This window comes from Eucalyptus grandis, chromosome 6 (assembly GCF_016545825.1).
Source record: "Eucalyptus grandis isolate ANBG69807.140 chromosome 6, ASM1654582v1, whole genome shotgun sequence".
NCBI lineage: Eukaryota > Viridiplantae > Streptophyta > Magnoliopsida > Myrtales > Myrtaceae > Eucalyptus > Eucalyptus grandis.
The window spans coordinates 38,260,797-38,282,476 of NC_052617.1; the positions used below are offsets into that span (position 1 = coordinate 38,260,797).

Here is a 21,680-nt window from a genome sequence, read left to right on the forward strand (position 1 = left end):
TGATTAGTGGATGTTTTGGGCGGTCCGTGGTTTTTCCCGCATTGGGTTTTCCATATTAAATCCTTGGTGTCGTTATTTGTTTTATGTACTTATCATTTCGCATTATATTTGCATATTGTGAAGTTATATATTGCTAGTTGTTGTTAGGGGTTAAGAGAATTTCAGTTGATTTAGTTTCGGGGTAGAAATTGATCTTAGATTACATTTAGCTTGTAGTGCTAGGGGTTGAGAGAATTTCAGTCGATTTAGTTTCGAGAAAGAAATTGATCTTGGATTACATTTAGCTTGTGGTGAATTATTGTACTCAAGTTCTCCCCTAACACGTATATGGGCGATTGAATTCCTAGCTCATGCACTCAATTCCCACGTTTAACATGAAATTTAAGGAGCAGAATATGGCAAGAAAGATGTGATCCTGTGAACGATATGCACATGCTGAGAAAAACGAAAGGAAACAGCGACAACGACGCCAACCCTCCCGTTACACGAATTCAATGTCTTGTTCTTTAAACCCATCAAGGAGGAATTTTGATGGACTCTCATACCAAAAATAAATTTTCTTGTTTTTCTTTTTATTCATCTGTTTCTTATCATGATTAATGTATCTTCACAGAATTGAGGCGACCTACTATATCCAAAGTAACCATTCTGATCAGAAAACTGTCTCCCAGTTCAGTTGCTCTTCTCAACACTGCTACTAGGGAGGGTCATGTCCAGCCATTGCAATACAGTTTCTAAGAATTTACTGAGTATATACTGTTCTTTCTGATGAGTTTTCTTGGTTAGTTTTATCGTGAAGATCTAACATTCAAAGTATGACAGTTTTTTTCTCCTCCTCCTCCTCTACCAATTTGCTTTCTTTTTATCTTTTTTGCATCATTACTTCTTTGTCTTTTAGCTTTCCAACGTTCCTTGTTTTTCCTTTGTTTAGCAAAAGAAGAAGAGGGGCCCTTTGAAAGTTCGGCTAATCTCCACAGATGTTATGATCTCCATAATCCCGAACATAAAGGAAAAAAATCATTTCTTCTTACTTTCTTTTAGCATTTCCTTGAGAACCCCAAGTTGGTGGACACAAACATAAGTTGTATTAAAAAAATCTTATACGGGAGAATTAATATGATGCGAAGTAGTTAATATAAAATAATTTGCTCAAAACTCATTAGTTTAAATGTTTAAGTGAATGTGGGTTTAATCGGAAATTTTGACGAACTCATACTTGTGTTCTCTTTTAATAATCTTCCTATGAAGTAAGATAATAAGATATCGGACTCTTATCGCACGCTCCTAATAAACGGGATCGAAGCTGATTATTGATTAATGGCCACGAACACAGTTTCCAGCAGAAGAGATGGGGAAGAAGTTGGGTTGACAGGTTCGGATTTGTGCTTCCTCTTGACAATTTCTCTTGGTGAAGTTATCGGATTTATATTATGCTCTCCCTACACGAGTACTTTAGAATTCACTCTTGATACAAGCCCCAATTGTTAATTATTAATACAGTCACGGAGTAATTAATACCTCCAACCAAACATCCAATCCCATAACTTTTGGATCAATTTTATCGACAATTACACAAGACCTTACGAAGGATCCGTGCTGGACCCTGTCCAGAGCTTGAAGTCCAAGCCGCACCCGAGACTAAAACGCGTTGGCGCATCTGTTATGTCGTGCAGTAGGTTGTCAAACAGCACCTTGAAACGCACAAGACAGGCACACGCCAGCTCCGCAAACGACTAGTCAGTAGCGATCATCATCGTATTAGCGAAAAGATCACCCTCGGAATGGCGTGCTGACCTCGAAAAGTCAAAGGATAGAGCACTAGATTCGAGGGAGCGTGGTAGAGGGGTAGCCCCCCCCTCGATGGCCGGAAACTCCTGCGACTCTGCGAGCGCAAGTCTCGTTCTTGAATTTGTTAAACTTAAAGAAAGAAGAAGAGCTTTGTATCTTAATAGGAGCTATGAGTAATGAATCGGAAAACAAGGGAGAGGCGCCACGTAACGGCGGAGGCACGTGCGGGCGCAACGACGCCCGAGACGTTAGCTCCCCTTAAGTTTCACGAGTAATCTTCCTTTGGCTTGCATTACAATTTCGCTACTCCCCAAGTGTGAAAGTACACTGTACACGCTCAGCCCCACACATGCCAGACCCGTCAAACAGGATTCGATCAAGTTGAGTTTGAATCAGGTTGACAAACGATCCAACTTATTTCCATACGATACAAATTTAATGACTATACTTAACCTGATTTGTATTTGATCCGATCGATGTTACTCTTTATACTTAATCCGGTTTAAGAAACTTATACCTAAACTGAGATGATAACACAAAGTAGGTGAGGATGAGATTAAGTGAAGACTTGAGAGAGTGAAAAGAGAGTTGGATATAGTTTAAACTTAAATAAGTTATCAATCCATTTATATATATATTCAAATTTTACGTTTTATCTTTCTAAACTCATTTATGATATATTTACTAAATATAACTAATCCATATAAGTAATAAAAACTAAGCTTATAATACACGGGTTAAGAAATGAATTTGTAACTCATTTTGACAGGTCTAATACATGCAACAAAACTCTGGTACGGGGATGCAAATGAGGTATTCATTACTAACCAATCGAACTAGCATCTTCGCGGGACAGCATTGGCCAAGGACTTGTCCCATTTTTGTCACTTCCATATCTTCAGCAGGAAACAAGCAATAATTACCATTTATCATAATAGAGCCACACCCCCCATCCCAGCTCAAGCGGACCCCTTATGTCCATCTATGAATCCGTCGCTTCTCATCGAGGACAACTATGCCAACCAACAAGCTTCGACTCGTCCGCCTCAATTGCTCTCCGATGTTGCCCATTCTATAAATGTCATGTGACGGATCGCCCCTAGGACGAGCAATTGCCCAACCCCTCAAATCACCACATGACAAATCGCTTTAAGAAGAGAATAACAACAGTACGAATCCATTCGATCTGTGATGTAGATAGTAGAGTCGATTAACAAAAAGGGAAGATACAAAAAGTCGTACTAACTTCCCACCGTAGGACCTCTTATACGATGTTAGATTAGACTAAGAGAGAGTATAACTTTGGACCCAACTTAAGAAATTGTACAGTGAAATGAAATACCGAAAACACAAAACACATGACCACGAATCATCATCATCATCACCACCTTCTCCATCCAATGATTTCACACCACCATCCTCTTCCTTGGTGCTGACGGCTCATCAACCGCCCACACGTTCCGTGTCAGCAAATCCACACTGACCCCCACACATGCCCCTCTCTCTTCAATCAATGCACCACCGCTCCTCCATTCTCGTTCATATATATCTCTTCTCTTCTTCTTCAACCTTGATCATCTCTTTCGCATCCCCGACCCGAAGACCTAAAGAAACGAAGGAGAAACCCACCTCCCGTTCTTGGTCACAGGCTTAACCCTAAAGCGCGAACCGAGGAGTTCTCTCAGTTCTCTTCTCGTCACTGGATGTGAAAAGAACACGATGTTCGCACCCTCGAGCGACCAAGCGGCGCTGTTCCAGCGGTGGGGGACCTCAAGCCACGGCGGCGTCCCTGCCGCGGCGCCAAGCTGCCCCCGCTGCGCCTCCAGCCACACCAAGTTCTGCTACTACAATAACTACAGCCTCTCTCAGCCCCGATACTTCTGCAAGTCCTGCCGCCGGTACTGGACCAAGGGCGGCTCGCTCCGCAACGTTCCCGTTGGCGGGGGGTGCCGCAAGAACCGCCGCACGAGGCCCTCCTCCAGGTCGCAGGCTCCGGCCTCTGGCCAGCCTGAGCGCGCTTCCTTGGCTGGTGGTCAGCCCGACTCAGTGGACAAGGATCAGAGCGTTGAGTCTCCTCAGAGCGGCTCGCCGGCCACTGCAGCCGGTGCGCTGGATATCGATATGGTGGCCGTTTTTGCCAAGTTCTTGAATAACGAGCAGACGAAATCCTGCTCTCAAGAATTGACAGGTTCGACCTCTAGTGCGGTGACGCCGGATAGCGTGCAGACGGCAGCGTCTCTCGATCTCGTTGAGGAGCAGGCCGAACCGCCTCCGGAAGTGCCACACGCTGAAGGGCTGTTCACGGAAACTAATGGTTTCGATCACCAGGAATCATCGGCGGACGACTTGTTATGGGTCGACACGACGTCGTGTCTGGCGAATTTCGCCTGGCAGCCCATGGTGCAGCTACAGGAGATCGGAACGCCGCCGGCCGATGATCACTTTAGATTGCTTCCGACGAATGATAATTTTGGAGCTCGTTCGATCTTGCGGGGTTTGAGCTGTCCTCGAGGCCTTGAAACTGATGTCGCGGTTTTCTATTTTCTATATTTTCTTTTGGGGGGAGGGCATAATTTCTTAGTGTTTTTCATGAAAGTAAAGATTTATACAATGAGCCAATGACGGGATTCATGGCGCATATAGCACACTCTAGCTGATTGATATATGAAAACTGAATAAGAATAGATTCGAATGATCCTGATATTATCTTCCTTTATTTAGTATGATTGATCTAACTCGGAGAATGAATTGTTTTTCTTTTGTATTTTTTTTTTGGGGGGGGGGTGTGGTCAGAGAAGTCGGAGAGAAATCTATATAGCCAATATGTCATACTATAGAGAAATGTTGCTAGCATATGACAGGAAAAATTATCAACTATTTATCTTGTCCTACTATGGCAAAAGTTGGGTAGTCGGGGAGCAAATAATATTGATGCAACGAGGTGAGGGGATCGTTATTTGGGATTCCTAAGCACGATAAGTAGTGCGTGATACAACATGGCTAATTACATGATTAATCGAATTGCATAGTTGATTAAATGATCGTTGCACCTAAACATATGTGATTTAACAATCAATTGGGTAGGCTCATCGTCCGTATTGTTTTGCTTTCCTTTCTAGGGCAACCAAAGATAAATGCACGAGTGGCGTACCCCAAATCTGAGAAATTTCAGTTAACCAACATTTTCCTTTTTTTTGAAAATTAGTAAAACCAAGTTATCATATAGTCGTTCCCGTTCGGAGACATGATGTAGATAGTTATATTTTCCTCCATTTATCTATGGTTCTATAATCAAGTTATCATATATCCTTGTTATCGTTCTCTAACCATGCCTCCGATCAAGTGGTATGTAAGTCATGATCTATGGATATTCACTCTTAAGTAAAGATAAATATGAATAATGTCCATGTTTGTAACCACCAATCGCAAGACTGGTTGGAGGAAGTTTCCTTCGATTAAGGATCGCCCGGGGGTGGACCATAATGCTATCCTTATTTTGCTCTTGTTCTTTTTAATTATCTTCTAGTAAGCTCGTAGAAAGGTTGAAACTAATTATAGAGCGAATTAATACATAGATTTCACTTTCATGCATAATCAGCGACGAAATTCCTGCTCAAGATTATCGTACTTCCAACAAGAAAAGTTCAGAAATTTCAAATGGTGGGTTGATGAGATGGATGTAGGATGATCAATCGTATTAGAATATCGCCCATAAGCAGTGCTTAATTAGTGAGATCTGCTCGAGTTTCAGATCATTCAGATTTGGTTTTCTTCGTCTTTCCGAGTTTAGCCAGTCGAATGTCACGGCATGTTGAGTTTGCAATTTGAGGATTTCTTTCTTCTTCTTCTTATTTTCTTTTTGCGGCTAGAGAAGAAAGGAAACTAAAGACGGTAAGTTGACAAAGCTCCGTGAACTTACAATTTGGATGTCATTTCCCTTTTCCGTTCCTTTCTTTGGACTGATACCCGCATTAAATATGGACGGCTTCTAACTAGTTTAATACATTCAAAGACGAGAAAAAAGAACGGAGAATTAAATTATTTGTTCTTGGATCGTGTGTCGTGACAATTTATCTATACTCAATCCGAGATCTAATAAACGCATAACGTCCATTGGAGGTAGCCAAAGAAAGCGTATCCCATTCGTCTAGGCAAAGAAGAGAGGACGTTTGTCAAACCCCCTGGCTCGTGCATGTGCGGGAAGTACCATCCACAAGCAGATTGAACCCTAAAAAGCATGTCTGGTTTAGACCGCAAGTTCCGGTGATGTCGCCGCCTTTGCTTCTCTGCTCATCCTCGTTTCACATGAGGTTCAGGGATGATCAGCTTATCTTGGATCGAGGCAGAGAAGACGTACATGGCATTGACAACTAGGAAAATATGCTTCATCGACTTGATTAGATGTGTCAGTAGATACGCCATCGATTTATTTAAATAGGGAAAGTCAAAGAGAATCGGGCTGAGTAGATGGATACTCTTTCTTTCTTTGGGTTGGAAATTGCAATAATGGAAGTTCAATGCCTCCAAATAAAAAAGGTTTGAGAGAGATACCTGACTTGACCCAATTAAACTCAAAAACTTATAGTCGTAAAATATGAGTTATCGGCCAAAATAAGCAAGTTAGATTGCTCCATTTAACTTTACTAATTTGACATGGACTTTATAGAAAGTTGGGTGTTCTTTCCCTCGAGTCCTTAACACCCAAGAAAAAGCAAAAACCTCTAATTTTGGAGGACTACTACGTAAACTTATTTTGTGGAAGATGGGCCATAAATTCACAAATAATTGACGGCACAACAAGGACTTTTCATTGTGTGATCTACTATGCGACGCGATATGAAGCTCGCTTCCTTTTGAAATATACACAATCACCTTGCTCTAAAAGGAACAAGTCCAAACATAAATTCACACTTGGAAATCAACCAATAGATTATAGGAACCATACAAATCTTCTCTCTCTCTCTCTGATGACATATCCATAGAGCTCCTTCCACTGCTGATCAGTGAACTGAACCTGGGTCATTCCCAAACACGCCATTGCATGTGCGCTTGACGTGAGAGCGTTGAGATGTCGATGTAGACGATCCGAAATCGATCGGATGGGGATTGATTGTGTTGTAGGTACTGATCGAGGATGTTTCCCATCTCTATCGAGATTCGGGTGGATTTTTGTTTCGGGGGGATTTGGAACGAGCCCCCTTTGGGTGTGATGTCAACGCCATCACATGGCCTCGTCGAGTCGTGCATATGTCCTCTTGCGTGGCTTCATATATTTCGGTGGTCCTTGGCAAAAATAGCGTCCTGCTTTCTGAATTATTTGGATGAGAATAGGCTGGAGATTCCCAAGGGGACTGATTCCTCTTCATATGCTTGGGGGTTGTGGACCATTTCGGTTGGCCTAGAGGCTTTCTAATGCAATTTGTGCAACGAATCCTTACTGTGAAAAGAGGCGTGACGGCTTCTTTAAAGATTGGCAAAGCACCTCAATGCAACAGCTTTAAAAGAAGTTGCTCGCCCGGCTTCTAGGTGGTGCAACTTCAACGTGTTTTTCAAATATATCAAGATATCATCACGATATATTCACATAACATCATTACTAAGTTATCATGAACAAAAAAAAAAGTTATCATGCACCAAACAAATCCTAAAATTTAAGGAGCTTTTTCGGCATTGGCTTAAGCTAATATTGTAATCATTCACATTGATAAATGCAATTTTGTGAACATCGTCAGTGAAAAGAAATGTAATTGTTGCCTTTTGATCAATTATCACTTTGGCTCCCCTATTTTTGAGTTACCTATTTCCATAATGCATTTTCATCTTAAATAATACCAATCTGCAGCTTATGTCAGATTTTAGTGTATAATTATTTAGGAAATCTGTACTTTTCTTCCTAAAATGCCTTTGAGTCAATTCCAAATTCTCCCCAACCCAGAAGCACAAGCCTCCCTACTAAACCTAACCATCCTAGCATAGTCGTGATCATCACCATCCGGCACCACAACCGCTGTCAAACCAGCCAAATAATCTGAAGGGGGCTTCAAGCGTTGAGGGCGGTGGCGGGAGTGGCGGCCATGGATATGAACGATGGGAGACATGGCCGGAGAAAGTGGAACTGTGTCCGGTGACGGCAGTGGGGGTGGAGGAAGTGAAGCTCTGTGGATGTTAGTGTTAGTTGGGGTTTGTGGTTGGTGAAGCGTTAAGACACGGTTGATGTTTTCTAGGAAGAGGGCTAAGTCTTTTGATGCATAAGTTTCTATCTAGGGATGCAAATTAGTACTTTAAAAAAAAAACACGAGGAAAAGTGATAATGGAGGAAAAAGCAAGGATCAAATTTGGTAAAACATGCTCAATACGGGGTACGCCAAGGGCTTCTCAAAGAAGAGAGTAGACATGCAACTCCGTGGGTGGAAATACTAACATCTTTTGGAGTTCTAGTAGCTTTGAAGATGGCAATGCTTTTGTGGTGTTTTCCCTGGTTTATAACTTCACTTTGAATTTCAAATCAATATAAACTAATTGCAACTCATTGTATTTTCAAAATTAAAAAAAAAAAAAATCTCAAAAGCTGAGAATCTCTATAGCTATTTTTCTTAACATATAGATATATAATATATGCATATATGTGTGTTATTGCGTGAATCTAGTGAAAGAAGTAGTAATAATAATCTTTTTGTTTTTTCAAGTGTGCATTCTTTATCATATGTCGTAAGAGAAAATATGTTTTCCCACATAAAGATTAATTTACAAAAAGCTACTAGAAGAAAATGCAATTGTTGATTGGCAAGTGAGCTCGTTCGCTCTTGGTAGGACGATGATGTTGGGCTTCTGTCATGTAGGCCCAACGGTCATCACATGGGCTTCTTATGTCCATAAACATGTTCCTAGTCTAAACCTACCCTAGCATTCATCAACCGGATAGAGGATCTTTCAATATTCGTATGGTAAAAGAAGGGTCATGTTCAGATCTCTAATTGGTAGGTTACAAATATGGACCTTACCCTGTTAACTTACAAAAAGCAAATTTATCCACGTCTATAATTCAATTGGAAACATCTCCTTCAATTAGGGATGCTAGCATATATGATCAGTGAAAGGTACCTTTCTCCAACTTCAACAATACCTTTTGGGATGCTTTGAATTCTTCTTATAGGACAAATCCATATTTTCACTTTTAATTGTGTCCTTAGGAGATATTTATATGAACTGTTATACTCGAAAAAAAAAAATCAACTCCTTTGTAATTAAAAAAATAGTGAGATTTGATCAGTTAATTAAGAATTTGGTAAGAGATGATACTCAAAGGACATAAGCAAATCGACAACTATGCAGGAGCAATATCAACATCTAATAAAGAGCAATCGACAAGTACCATGACTTGCCGACAGAACCCTTTAAGTGATCGACTACCGTATGAAGTTTTGTAAGGTGCTCGACACGATAAAGGAGGATACGCGAGCCACAAAGGTCAAATGGAGGCTTTGTCGCCAAACGATGGTTATTCAGGTGGCATTGGAAGTGGTAACCTCTACGGATAATGATTGTCAATATACGAAAAAGAACACCAAGGATCTCGAAGAACGTGCAATAAGTTATTGTTCTTGGAATGATAACCGCTTGTTTGTAATTATGGTTACTGGGTTTATATATATCCGCTATACTTGTTGCAGAAGAGGATCACTGCCAAAACATATTAATAAATGAAGTTCACTATTTCCATTTATTTTTCTGGCAAGATTTATTCCTGTGTACTTTAAATATTCATGTTCGTCTCTTTACATTCACTTTTAAAGCAATAACTTCACGGAACATTTATTGCTACTTGAGGGAACTCCATTTTCTGTGAAACGGGTACATTAATATACCGTGCACGCATCGTTTTATTCTCCTTGCTTTTCTACCTGAATATTGTACGGGAAGTGTGATCATATAGTATTGTCCCCTCCTCTCTTTTTCCCCCTTTCTGTATTATGGAGGGATGATCGGTCAACATCGGAACAACAATGCAAAATGAAAGCTTAGCGAAAAGGTGAACTCGTATGGTCGAGGCAACTACCAATGGTTGGGAAATCAATTGCCCCCACCCTTCAAATCGCTATTACGACAGATTTTTCCAATGACCTACACGTATGGACCATCATTTCTTTCCTCCTTTCGGGATCTTTCTCCCAAGTTTGGATTCGTCACATGCCATCCCTCTCTCCAACGTCCTCTCCAATGGAGGCATCTCGCCCAGCTCGCTTCCATTTATTCGTTCTCAAGCCTCATCTTTTTTCATCATATTAATGCTGACCGTTCACATGTCGAAACATGAGATCCCTAATGGGAGTTTGGTGCCAAGGTCTAGGTCTTAGGGTTTATCATTAGACCTAATCAAGGGCCTAATAAGCCCGTTTGGCATTGCCCAAGCTAGCAAATATAGGATGATTGTCGACACTTTACGACCTAGTTTTCATGATCATACACCCGAGTTTTGCGGAACAAAGTTGATGCAACTATGTCCATCCTCTCGAGCACGGACGGGACTAGGTCGAGTGGCCGAACAAGGGCAAGGAGATAATGGCAGAAAAGCTTAAAAGAAGATTGATTGGCAATGAGGGAATTTTTGGGGGGGATTCACTGGATGATGAATTGAAGATCCACGACAAAGACCATATGACAAACATGCGCTGTCGTTGTTGGAAACGACAGCGACCCATCGTCTGAGATGGCCCCAAATTTATTTTGGCAGTGTGTTCTGTCCCTCCCCCCTTGCCATTGGTGTTATCACCTTTTTTTCAAAAAGGCTCTCTCGCATCTACTGCCTAGATTAACTCTACAGCTTCTATCACGTCGCATTCGATATCTCAAATCAATCTTTTATAACTTTATACGTTTGCATAAAGTCATTCTTCAATAACATAAACCCTCAGGATAAGAATAAGATCGTCGGATTTTGGTGCGACAACTACCGCAAGATTTACTGAATTGACAGACATTATATCATGATCATGATAAAAGGATTTGAATTTGATTTCAAATTTGAACTCCTATTGAGCATATGAATATTAGGAATGCTATATTAGGATGCATTCAATAAGCATCGCACATTATACTATTAAATTATCTGGTATGACGTATAATTGTCAATCATAATATGTAACCGGTGTATAAGATCTAAATGCAGAGAAAGAGTTGAGAAAAGCGAGGTAACCGGCAAAATGCTACATGATCCCCATAAAAAAAAGGGGATGGGAACGAGAGGTCTTGAATTCCCAGCCCAAATGGAAAAATCTTGTGAGAGCTAAAGGAGAGAGAGGGAGTGGACAAAATGTACTTGCCTATTTGCTTTCTTGATGGACCAAGTACCACCCAATTATTCACTTTGCGCTCTCTCTCTCTCTCTTCTCTAGATTTCCAACTTTTTCGTGTCTTATCAAATGATCTCGCCTTGCATCCAACCCTTTTCCGCGAAGGGCAATCCACTTAGATACTCAGTGCTTAACCGGTCCTACAGCTGGTGATATGCCTCCATCACACTTTCATTATCTATAAATTGAAGGCCTAACAATTATGTCCCATTTTCTTTATTTTCTTTCCTTTCCTTTTCTCTGAAGCATCGAATATTACAAGGACTTAATTCCGTAAATTAACTGGGAGAGTTGAAATAAAATGATCAAATAATAAATTTCAATAAAGGGGGAAAAGTGGTCACTTAGACATTTGAAGTAAAAGATTTCATGAAGGTTCATGCATGGAGATCCACCTCTAAATGAGAGGGGTTGGATGGAACATAATTATTTATTTATTATTATTATTATTATTATTATTATTATTATTATTATTTGAAGTAAGCAAGCTCAGTTTCATGATTGGAGCTACTTTATCTGCACAAACTGATTTGGAGATCTCACCACCATTTACATCAACCCACATGCTTGTGGTTTCTGTCTCTTCTTTTTTAGCTGCTTTGTCCTTTTCATTCATTTAATCCTCATGCATCTTTTTAATATAGCCTCCAAAAAGATGCAAGACTCCTTTCATGAAGGAATATTGTTCTGATAGATGAAGTTTCTGCCAAGATTGATACATTTGCCAAAGAAAAACAAACCATGCAATGGGTTTACTCGTAAATTATGAAGATGAACCAGAGATTATTATAGCAATTTGATAAGCTCCTTCATACTATAGTTTTTGCAAGTAGGGAAGTGCAAAAAGTAAAAGTAAGAAGCTTTGTCTTAGGTCAGTATCTTAAACTGCGATGCCACGATTCACTTAGCAAATGTTGTACTTGAAGAATATAAGCCTTGGCTTGCATCTGCTGCCATTTCCCTTGACTAGAATAAGGTCACCATAGTTTCACCTGTTATTTTCACATTAACTAGCGCATGTCTACACCAGATAATTAATTTCAAACCTTTTGAAGCCGACTTTGCTTACCATACTCTTTTGTCGATTGCTGCATTCAAAACACGAAATGATCTGCACTTGTCAACACAAGCTGTCAATCAATTCCATCGAGCCGCGTAAGGTTGATGGCTAATCACTAATTACCACGATTTCAGATAAAACTTCCTTTTCAGTAAATATCAATGGAAAGGAGGGGCATTTCGAGAAAGCTTTGTCATTGGAAAAAGAAACTCATGTTTGGTGATTATAACTTCACAAGCAACTGGTTTTTGCTAAAAATAGATGAGATAGAACAGTAGCAGCAGAAGTAGCAAAACTTTCATCCATGTCAACCAGTGAAATCACCATCTTGCTCTTGCTCATCAATCTCTCCCTCTTCCCATCCATCTCCGCCTTGAATCAGGAAGGTATCTCTCTGCTCTCGTGGCTCTCAACCTTCAATTCATCGCCCTCCGCTGCTTTTTTCTCTTCATGGAACTTCAACCATCAGAATCCATGCAGATGGGACTACATCAAATGCTCCGACGACGGGTTCGTCTCAGAAATAGCTATCACATCCATCTACATTCCAACCCCCTTCCCCACACAAGTTCTCAACTTAAACCGCCTCACATCCCTCATCATCTCCGGCGCAAACCTCACTGGGGAAATCCCTCTTTCCATAGGCAACTTGACTGGACTAGTCAGCTTGGACCTCAGTTTCAATCACCTCAGAGGAAAAATCCCTACCGAGGTCGGTAAATTGTCTGAACTTCAGCTGTTATCGTTGAATTCGAATTCCTTGAGCGGCGAGATTCCTAGAGAAATATGCAACTGTTCAAGGCTTAGGCAAATTGAATTTGTCGATAATCAGCTGTCTGGAAGAATTCCAGAAGAAATAGGCGAATTGCGGTATCTAGAAATTTTTCGGGCAGGTGGGAATGCAGGCATTAGTGGAGAGATCCCAATGCAGATATCAAGCTGCAAAAAGCTAGCATTCTTGGGCCTTGCGGATACAGGAATTTCGGGGCAGATTCCAGCTAGTTTAGGCGAGCTGAAGAACCTGAAGACACTTTCGGTCTACACAGCAAATCTCACTGGCAAGATTCCGCCCAGCATAGGCAACTGCTCGGCCTTGGAGAATCTGTTTCTCTATCAAAACCAGATTTCCGGCACAATTCCTGATGAATTGGGCCAGCTCAAGAAGCTCAAAAGAGTGTTGCTGTGGCAGAACAACTTAGGTGGCAGGATTCCCAACACTCTCGGGAACTGTTCTCAGTTACTCGTCATTGATTTCTCAGTAAATTCTTTAAGCGGTGAGATTCCTTCGTCGTTGGCAAACTTGATCACACTCGAGGAACTTCTACTATCCCAAAACAACATCTCAGGGGAAATATTGCCATTCATTGGCAACTTGTTGAATCTGAAGCAGCTAGAATTGGATAACAACAGGTTTTCTGGCGAGATTCCGGCCACCTTTGGGCAACTGAAGAAGCTCACTCTCTTTTTCGCTTGGCAGAATAATCTCCATGGCAGGATACCGGGCGAGCTCGCCAACTGCGAGAAGCTTCAAGCACTGGACCTTTCGCATAATCACCTCACTGGGTCAATCCCGGATTCTTTGTTCAGTCTCAAAAACCTATTCCAATTGTTGTTAATCTCGAATGATTTGGATGGTGAGATCCCGCCTAACATAGGAGACTGTGCCAGCTTGGCTCGCTTGCGTCTTGGATCCAACCGGCTCAGTGGTAAAATCCCGCCGGAGGTTGGGCTTCTCTACAATCTGACCTTTCTTGAACTCTCGGAGAATCATTTCAGCGGATGGATCCCCCTGGAAATTGGCAACTGCACTCATCTGGAAATGGTTGATTTGCGTGGAAACAAGCTCGAAGGCATGATCCCAACATCTTTGGAGGCCCTCACAGGCCTCAATGTGCTAGATATTTCTGCGAATAACATACAAGGGACAATCCCTGAGAACTTGGGCAAGCTCAAATCTCTGAATAAGCTAATATTGAGTGGTAACAAGATCACAGGTGTTATTCCGCGGTCGTTGGAACAATGCATGGATCTCCAGCTACTTGATTTAAGCTGCAATAGGATAATGGGTTCAATTCCATTCGAGATTGGTCATTTGCAAGGACTGGATATTTTGCTGAACTTGAGTTGGAATTCTCTATCAGGACCAATCCCAGAAAGCTTTGCAAATCTATCAAAGCTTGCCAATTTGGATATCTCGCACAATGCATTGACAGGAAGTCTTGGAGTGCTCGGCAATCTCAACAATCTGGTGTCTCTGGACGTCTCGTACAACAATTTTTCTGGCCTTCTTCCCGATACCAAGTTATTTCAAGATCTGCCTCCAACTGCTTATGCCGGCAACCCAGAGCTCTGCGTTTACAAAGATAACTGCCACCGTCGCCGGAGCATCCATGCCGCGAAATCCACAAGAAACTTTGTCATCTGCCTTCTTCTAAGCATTATAATGACGATAGCAATCATCACAGTCGGGACAATTCTATTCATCAAAATTTATGGCAGTGCGTTCGGGGGAAATGATGACGAGAATGACCTGCAATGGACTTTTACCCCCTTTCGGAAGCTTAACTTCTCCTTGAATGATATCCTTACACAACTGTCCGACTCGAACATCATAGGGAAGGGTTGTTCGGGAATGGTTTACCGAGTAGAAACTCCAGCGGACCAGGTTATCGCTGTGAAGAAGCTCTGGCCATTGAAAAACGAGGAGATTCCCGAAAGAGACTCGTTTTCTGCAGAAGTTCGGGCCCTAGGATCAATAAGGCACAAGAACATACTGAGGCTCTTGGGTTGCTGTGATAATGGGAAGACTAGGTTGCTTTTGTTCGATTACATCAGCAACGGAAACTTAGGTGAGCTGCTTCACGAGAAGAGGCAGTTCTTGGATTGGGACGCGAGATACAAGATCATATTAGGAGCAGCGCACGGTTTGGCCTATCTTCACCATGATTGCATCCCTCCCATAGTTCATCGAGACATCAAGTCAAACAACATTCTGGTGGGGCCACAGTTCGAAGCATATATCTCGGACTTCGGCCTAGCAAAGCTAGTCAGTTCAACGGATTGTTCGATGACTGCCAACACCATTGCTGGCTCTTATGGGTACATGGCTCCTGGTAAGTTGGACTATGTCACACACGTTATTCACTAGTGTATCTGACTTCAGTCCTGATTGTTTTCCATTAGTTGACAAGGTTATTATTGCAGCTAGCACCTTCAGTATTGAAAGCCTCCAAATTTCGCATATTTTAGGAATACTAGCTAACAGTAATCAAGAGAATACACTGGTTCCTTCATAGCTTTTAGCACACACTTCCACTGAACTAGACATTTCACCTAATTTGGACTTAAGTCAGAACTCTTGGTTATTCTTCCACTTTTTTACCCATGATCATTTTCGTTAAAAGTTCACGGATGAAGCATATAGTAACTGATGACATATTGCAGAATATGGATACAGCTTGAAGATCACAGCGAAGAGTGATGTGTACAGCTTTGGCATAGTTCTCCTAGAAATTTTGACCGCGAAGCAGCCAATGGACAAAAGGATTCCTGAGAATATGCACATTGTTGCATGGGTGAACAGAGAACTCCGAGAAAGGAAAAGTGAGTTCATGTCCATCCTTGACCCACAATTAGTATTGAGCTCAGGTACACAAATTCAGGAGATGGTACAGGTTCTTGGGGTGTCGCTCCTGTGCGTGAACCAACACCCCGAAGATCGGCCTGCCATGAAAGACATAGCGGCCATGCTCAATGAGATCAGGCATGAAAATGAGGATCATGAGAAGCCGAGCAAAGCTTTGGGGAGCAACCCGAAAGCAGCTGTTCATTGTTCCAGTTTCTCTAGATCATCTGAACCTCTCATCGGATCAACTTCCTAGGTATAGAAGGACCTCAAGCTCCAGATCTGTGGTTCTTGTTCCCTTAAAAAATAACCTATTCATTGTATTGATTGATGTGTATAACAGAGACCAAAATTCATTTGGCTTCCTAGTAAGGTGAGCACATTGCACGTATTCAAGTGTAGCTTCTTGTACTTTTTAAATTTTGATGTTGAGTAACTGAATTGACCATCCATGCTATATATCAAGTGATCAAAGTAAGCGGTTTCTGAGACAGGATATGTATGCTTTCACCGAAGTATATGATCATCAAGCACATCCAGTTAAAGCCATGCTGGAACGATCATATGAAATGAGCTCTGGTATCGTTCTTGTAAAACATCAGCTTCATCGATACAAGGTATCATGGACTGATTTTGTTCAAGAATCTTCTCGCACATATAAAATTAGATCAAGGAAATAATATAGATGCCAGGGATGAAGAAAATGTGAAGAAAGAAGCGTAATGCTAGAAGATAGACTTTGAATCTGTGCACACTACCGTTAAAGAACTCCAAATTCTAAATTTTCTGTCTAACAGCACTAGGTTATAACTCGGTGGAAAAGAAGATGAACTGGGATTCCAAATGCTCCCATTTTCACCTACTAAACGCTAGTTACTCACCGGAAAATCTGCTTGTCAAAGCTTATCTACCGTTAGAAGTAGAATATCCTTTCTATTCGGATTATTAGTTAGTTAATTACATGCCATTTTTTGGGAGCCCTGCTACGAAACTAACCGTCCCATCAAGCTGAAAACTCTTTCTTCTACACCTTAGCTCTCAAAGTATTAGCCGATGTCACAACTCGTGATTGAAAAAGGGTGATAACACAACTGAATGTCATATTTGGAATTGATATAGCGCTCATTTTGCAAATTGCCGAACATTACCAAATAAAAAATTCAATCAGTCCAGCAATTATGAAACGACAAGACGCTAGTTGCACGAAGAGGACCAAAAGCATGACAAAATGGAGACCTAAAAGGTACCCCATCCTCGCAAGCTTATCACTGTCTATTTCGATGTAGTCGAGGAAATTTTGTCCTCCATGCTTTTGGAAGTTGGATGATGCATCGTCTCTAGTCACATATCTCATTTACGGCCGCTTCCAATCATCCACTATAACAGGAACGTATCTTTCTCCCACTCCTCAAATCCTTGAAAAAATTCCTGATCGTTCTGCAAAAGAAATCGTGAGATTTGACCATCTTTGCCAACTTGCGACGTGAACTACTCACAATCAAACATTTCTCCTGGTCACAAAGCACGTCCACCACCATTTTTAATATCAAACCATATAAATGACATGAAACCAGCTCCCTACAAAGTCACATCATGCTTCACAGCTTCCAACAGCGAATTTTTTCCCGCCATCATAGGTGTCTAAGTTCGCCCAGTACATCCCTTCCAATGATGCTGCTCACTTCCCGATATTTTGCCCCAGTAATTACACTAGAATACTCGAGCAATACCTGAGAACGCTCTGAACCAATTCCAGTTCTATATGTTTTCACGCTGTATGGCCTTTCAAACGGACCTCGCCTCTTTCTGAGCATGTTTATTTCTCTAAGAAGTCTCACAGGGAAGACTTTTTCCTGAGAGCGCAGGCACACAAACTGTCTAGTGGCTTCATGAAAGACATAAGCCAGCATAAAGCTATCTTGGACAGCAAAATTAAATCTATGTAGGTCTCTTTTCCCAAGTGCAATGGCATTTGTCATGGGAAGATGATCTCTTTACAGATAACTTCAAGGGAAGTGACTGTGACTTACTTCAAAAGCTAAACTTTTCTCTCTTGATGCCCTAAAAGTCCCTTGCAGTATCATTATATTTTCTTAGGAAAAAAATGTTGAAAAGGGTAACCCTTCCTGTCACCGGAAGAATGACATGAATATTTGGCAAGGGATAGCAGTTAGGTGTTATTGTGACCAGTGACGTTCAAGTAATTTATTGCTGAGAACTAAGTACCGTACATAGCAGCATTCACTCTTAACAGCTTCTGCTATCTGTACAGAGACAATGAAAGAAAAGTTATAGGATACACGTGAGCCCAAATATAAATACGAACACTGTATGTCCTCTAACTTGATGTTTGATTTTTAATTTCTCGGAGAACCTTATGGAACCTGAAATAAGTCAGGATATATAATCAAGACACGAAGGAATGGTGACAGATAAACAGCTACTTTATAAGTTCATGTCTATCATATGCTTTTAATTTACTTACGGGAATGGTAACTTCACAGTGCACTGCGGTAACTTGAGTGGAAGTGAACGAGTGTGGGTTACACTTTCACCTCCGGATGCCACTTTATGCTGCATCCAACACTTTTGACAGAACAAATAGCAAAAAGCAAGTCAGATAAAACAATGAGTGGCTTTACAGAGTGTCTGTGTGTGTGTATCTGTGTGTGCATGCGTGTGTGCGTGTCTTGCTGATCAGGGTAGATGATCTTGCAGTTTTACCTAGGTTTTTGTGTCAACGATACAGGTTGTCCACTGAGAATGCAGTCTATGGCCAGGCTTAAATCCCTAGGGCAGAGAAAGATAATGCATTTTAAACCGACGGAATGGAAAGGAGTAGTGAGAAGCTGAGCTTATCGAGAAAATGCAACAGACCTTCCAGTAACAGGCACATTATTACTTGGTCGAGAGTCGTCAAACTGGCCATGGTATACTAGCTCAAATGGCCTCCGACCATCCTGTTACATGAGCAAAAACTAAGCAAATAACAGACTTTTGCTTAATCTTCATCAAAATAATGGTTGAATACCAACTAGAGAGACACATAGGTCAGGTTCACCTTTTTGAATAAATAGAACTCTGGTGTGCAAACAGCTCCAATATCACGTGCTACATCCTGGCTCTGCAATTTGATCATTCAAATTTAAGTGCTTGCAAAAAATTCAGTTATATGCAAAATCTGATGATTTATTGCCAAAAGACTATAGAATATTCGAGGTCAAGAGACCATAAAGTTGTGTAACAGCACAAAAACGGAAGTCCAAGTATCTCAAAGCACAAGGGACGAGAGTATCATAACGAACAGAAGAACTGAATAAGCATTGACTATATTTTGAGCCAGTTAAGAAAATCCTTCAAATTAGATCCCTCCTCAGCAAGGATACACATGAGAAACCAACATGCACAACCCATGGATATGCAGGTACCATAGAAAAAATGCCTAAATAGACAGAGACAAGTTCGCCTCATGTGAAACGATCACCGAGCCCACCCAGGTAGCAATTCTGACAGAATGCCTATCTATAAAGTCTCCACTGCAAAATGTAACAGAAGGCCAGAGCCCACTAAGTTCCAAAAAGATGCTGGTATCTAGAGTAACAGGATAGACTAGGATAGGAGAGACATTAGTACCAATAATTAAATTTGAATGTGAATGTGTATATCGAAGTCTCATCAAATGAATCAAAGATCCGCATATTTAATAGCACGAGGACATTTAGGCTTCTATGCATGGATGACTACGTATAATTTACTAAGACAGATGAAGCAATAGGCATGGACAGATTTCAGAAAACAGCTTTAGGAAAAAGAAGAAGAAGAAGAAGTCTAGTTCCTTTTAGCAAGGTTGCATACCTCATCATAGAGATAAGGAAATGGATAATTGAATGCTTTAGCTTCTTCTGCCATGAATTCCGGCCCATCCTACGAAAAGGAAATGCATTGTAGTCAAATCACAAAGAACGCTCATGCAGCTCTAAAATGGATATAAACAATATGTAACAAACCTGTGGGTGAGTAGCTACAGAGTTCGAAGATATTGCAACAACTGCCAGTCCTTTCTGCAGCATGCGAAAGCAGCGCACATATGGTCAACTCAGTATTCATATCCTCACAGAACTGGAAAAGAAGCATTCTTGTCAATTGATAGTGTCTACCTTCATGTAGAAATTTGTAAGCTTTACAATATCATTCTTCAAGTGTTTAACAAACGGGCAGTGGTTGCATATAAACATAACCTGAATGACAGAGGTACAAAGCAAATAAGTGCAATGTCAGCATGATTTGTTTAAAAGAGGGAAGGACCCATCCTTGATAGAGAGGCAGCTAAAAAGAACTGTCCAAGCCAGTAACTGAGTTAGCAAGACATATCATTGCATCTTGTTCATTATCAAGGCAGGAGCTTTGCTGACACCATATTTTGAAATAGAAGCATCATGGTGGGAGGGTCCAACGTATAGTTTCACTTTTCAGAAGTGTGGAAGGGCCTTTTCTACAGTGCCATGTGCTTCAGAGCCAGAAATGCATTGAGACAACCTAGAGTGTTGTTGTATGTATATCAATATGAAAGGCCTCGCAACTATGAATTCAATGTTTATGATCGGGTGAAAGCAGCCTCATCTTATTCATATAACAACAATCGACAATAACTTTGATGCTATGCTTTACGAATCAAAATTTTGCATATGTACCAATCCATTTTTAGCTACTTTTCCCCTCCCATATAGCTCTTTCATTTTGGAAACAGAGTACACCAAGGCAAAACCTACAGAAGATTACCAAGATAATATATTTGTTGAACCTTCTTAATTATCACCTTACAAAGTTCCTACCAAAATGAGACAACTTAGAACCAGTAAATCTCCATAATGCAGCCACATCTGTTGAGGCTTAGAATAATCGTAAGCAACCCCATTCACTCTATGAATTTGCAAAAGAAAGAAACAAATCAAATTGGGAGGTTACGCTAGCTGTAAAGGGTCTTTCAATGACAAATTTTTACAATAAAAAAAGCGGCTTTGAATGACTTTTTTTTTTCTGCTTTTTCGGTCGCCCAACTAAAAGACTGAAGCAATCTGCACACAAAGTGTACCCTTCAGATGAAGATGCCATCAAGAATAAACCCAACAAAAGCCCATGCAAGAGGAGCCAAAAAAAAAACAAAACAAAACAAAACAAAACAAAACTACGCAATCCCGCACCACAAAAATGACAAAAAAATCCACACAACACGAGGACCGAAGAACAAAAACCGAAACTTTGAGCTCGTGAGGCAATTGCGAGAGTACCAGCAGAGCAGGGTAAGACTCGAAATCTTCAAGACTCCACATTTTCCCAGTGAGTGGCTCGGGAAGCTGTTCTCACCACCACCCCACCAAAAAAAAAAAAAATCAACAACAAGCGAACCCAATTGAATGTACCGACATTAGGAAAAGCGAGAAGGCAACGATAGCAGCAGCAGCGCGACGAGGGGAGAACCTGGAATTGTGGAGCCCTGAAGCCGATGGAGACTCTGTCGGACTCCGTTCTCGCGGCTCTGACGGCGAGCCTCCCCGGGGGCGCGGCCGCAGAGCTTCTGCTCTGGAACAAGCCCATCTTGAACGGTGCAGAAGGGGCGAGAGAGGAGAGAGACGACAGCGATGTCGCGGCGGGCGGTGATGATTTGCGGAGAGGAAGACGAAGGAGACGCGCGCTTGTCAGAAGGACAGTTGCTGCAGTGGCCATGGAAAATTCTCCGTCTTTCCTCCGACACGCAAGGAATCCGGTCGAACAGAACAGACGACGGAAAAAAAGTGTCCGTTACAGCATGTGAATTTAGGAATTTCTGGCCGGAAATAATTTTTGGATTTCGTAGGAA

At 41.3% G+C, this 21,680-nt stretch overlaps 2 protein-coding genes across 4 annotated transcripts; one reads left to right on the forward strand and one right to left on the reverse strand.

Moving 5' to 3' along the window:
• Positions 1 to 12,414: 12,414 nt before the first annotated feature.
• Positions 12,415 to 16,301, forward strand: LOC104449617 (receptor-like protein kinase 2). Of its 2 annotated transcripts, XM_010063840.3 has the most exons (3): positions 12,443 to 12,584; positions 12,679 to 15,311; positions 15,643 to 16,301. In XM_010063840.3, the coding sequence occupies exons 2-3, from the start codon at positions 13,124 to 13,126 to the stop codon at positions 16,077 to 16,079; spliced, it is 2,625 nt and encodes an 874-aa protein (XP_010062142.1). In that variant the 5' UTR covers positions 12,443 to 12,584; positions 12,679 to 13,123; the 3' UTR covers positions 16,080 to 16,301. The 2 variants fall into 2 exon arrangements, with proteins under 2 accessions (XP_010062141.1, XP_010062142.1); XM_010063839.3 differs by having other exon boundaries at positions 12,415 to 15,311.
• A 1,651-nt stretch (positions 16,302 to 17,952) lies between these two features.
• LOC104449618 lies at positions 17,953 to 21,667 on the reverse strand. Of its 2 annotated transcripts, XM_010063842.3 has the most exons (10): positions 21,302 to 21,667; positions 21,112 to 21,177; positions 19,981 to 20,061; positions 19,831 to 19,884; positions 19,679 to 19,747; positions 18,885 to 18,947; positions 18,701 to 18,783; positions 18,548 to 18,613; positions 18,309 to 18,409; positions 17,953 to 18,207 (listed from the first exon to the last, which is right to left on the reverse strand). In XM_010063842.3, the coding sequence occupies exons 1-9, from the start codon at positions 21,545 to 21,547 to the stop codon at positions 18,367 to 18,369; spliced, it is 771 nt and encodes a 256-aa protein (XP_010062144.2). In that variant the 5' UTR covers positions 21,548 to 21,667; the 3' UTR covers positions 17,953 to 18,207; positions 18,309 to 18,366. The 2 variants fall into 2 exon arrangements, with proteins under 2 accessions (XP_010062144.2, XP_018730765.2); XM_018875220.2 differs by lacking the exon at positions 21,112 to 21,177.
• Between the last annotated feature and the right edge of the window lie 13 nt (positions 21,668 to 21,680).

Excerpts from the sequence above, each read along its gene's own strand:
- LOC104449617 (XM_010063839.3), top strand. The coding sequence starts at position 12,503 with ATGTCAACCAGTGAAATCACCATCTTGCTCTTGCTCATCAATCTCTCC. Across the intron at positions 15,312-15,642 it reads TTATGGGTACATGGCTCCTG|AATATGGATACAGCTTGAAG; the intron begins GTAAGTTGGACT and ends GACATATTGCAG.
- LOC104449618 (XM_010063842.3), bottom strand. The coding sequence starts at position 21,547 with ATGGCCACTGCAGCAACTGTCCTTCTGACAAGCGCGCGTCTCCTTCGT. Across the intron at positions 19,885-19,980 it reads TTACAAATTTCTACATGAAG|AAAGGACTGGCAGTTGTTGC; the intron begins GTAGACACTATC and ends CGCATGCTGCAG. Across the intron at positions 18,784-18,884 it reads AGTTCTATTTATTCAAAAAG|GATGGTCGGAGGCCATTTGA; the intron begins GTGAACCTGACC and ends CTCATGTAACAG.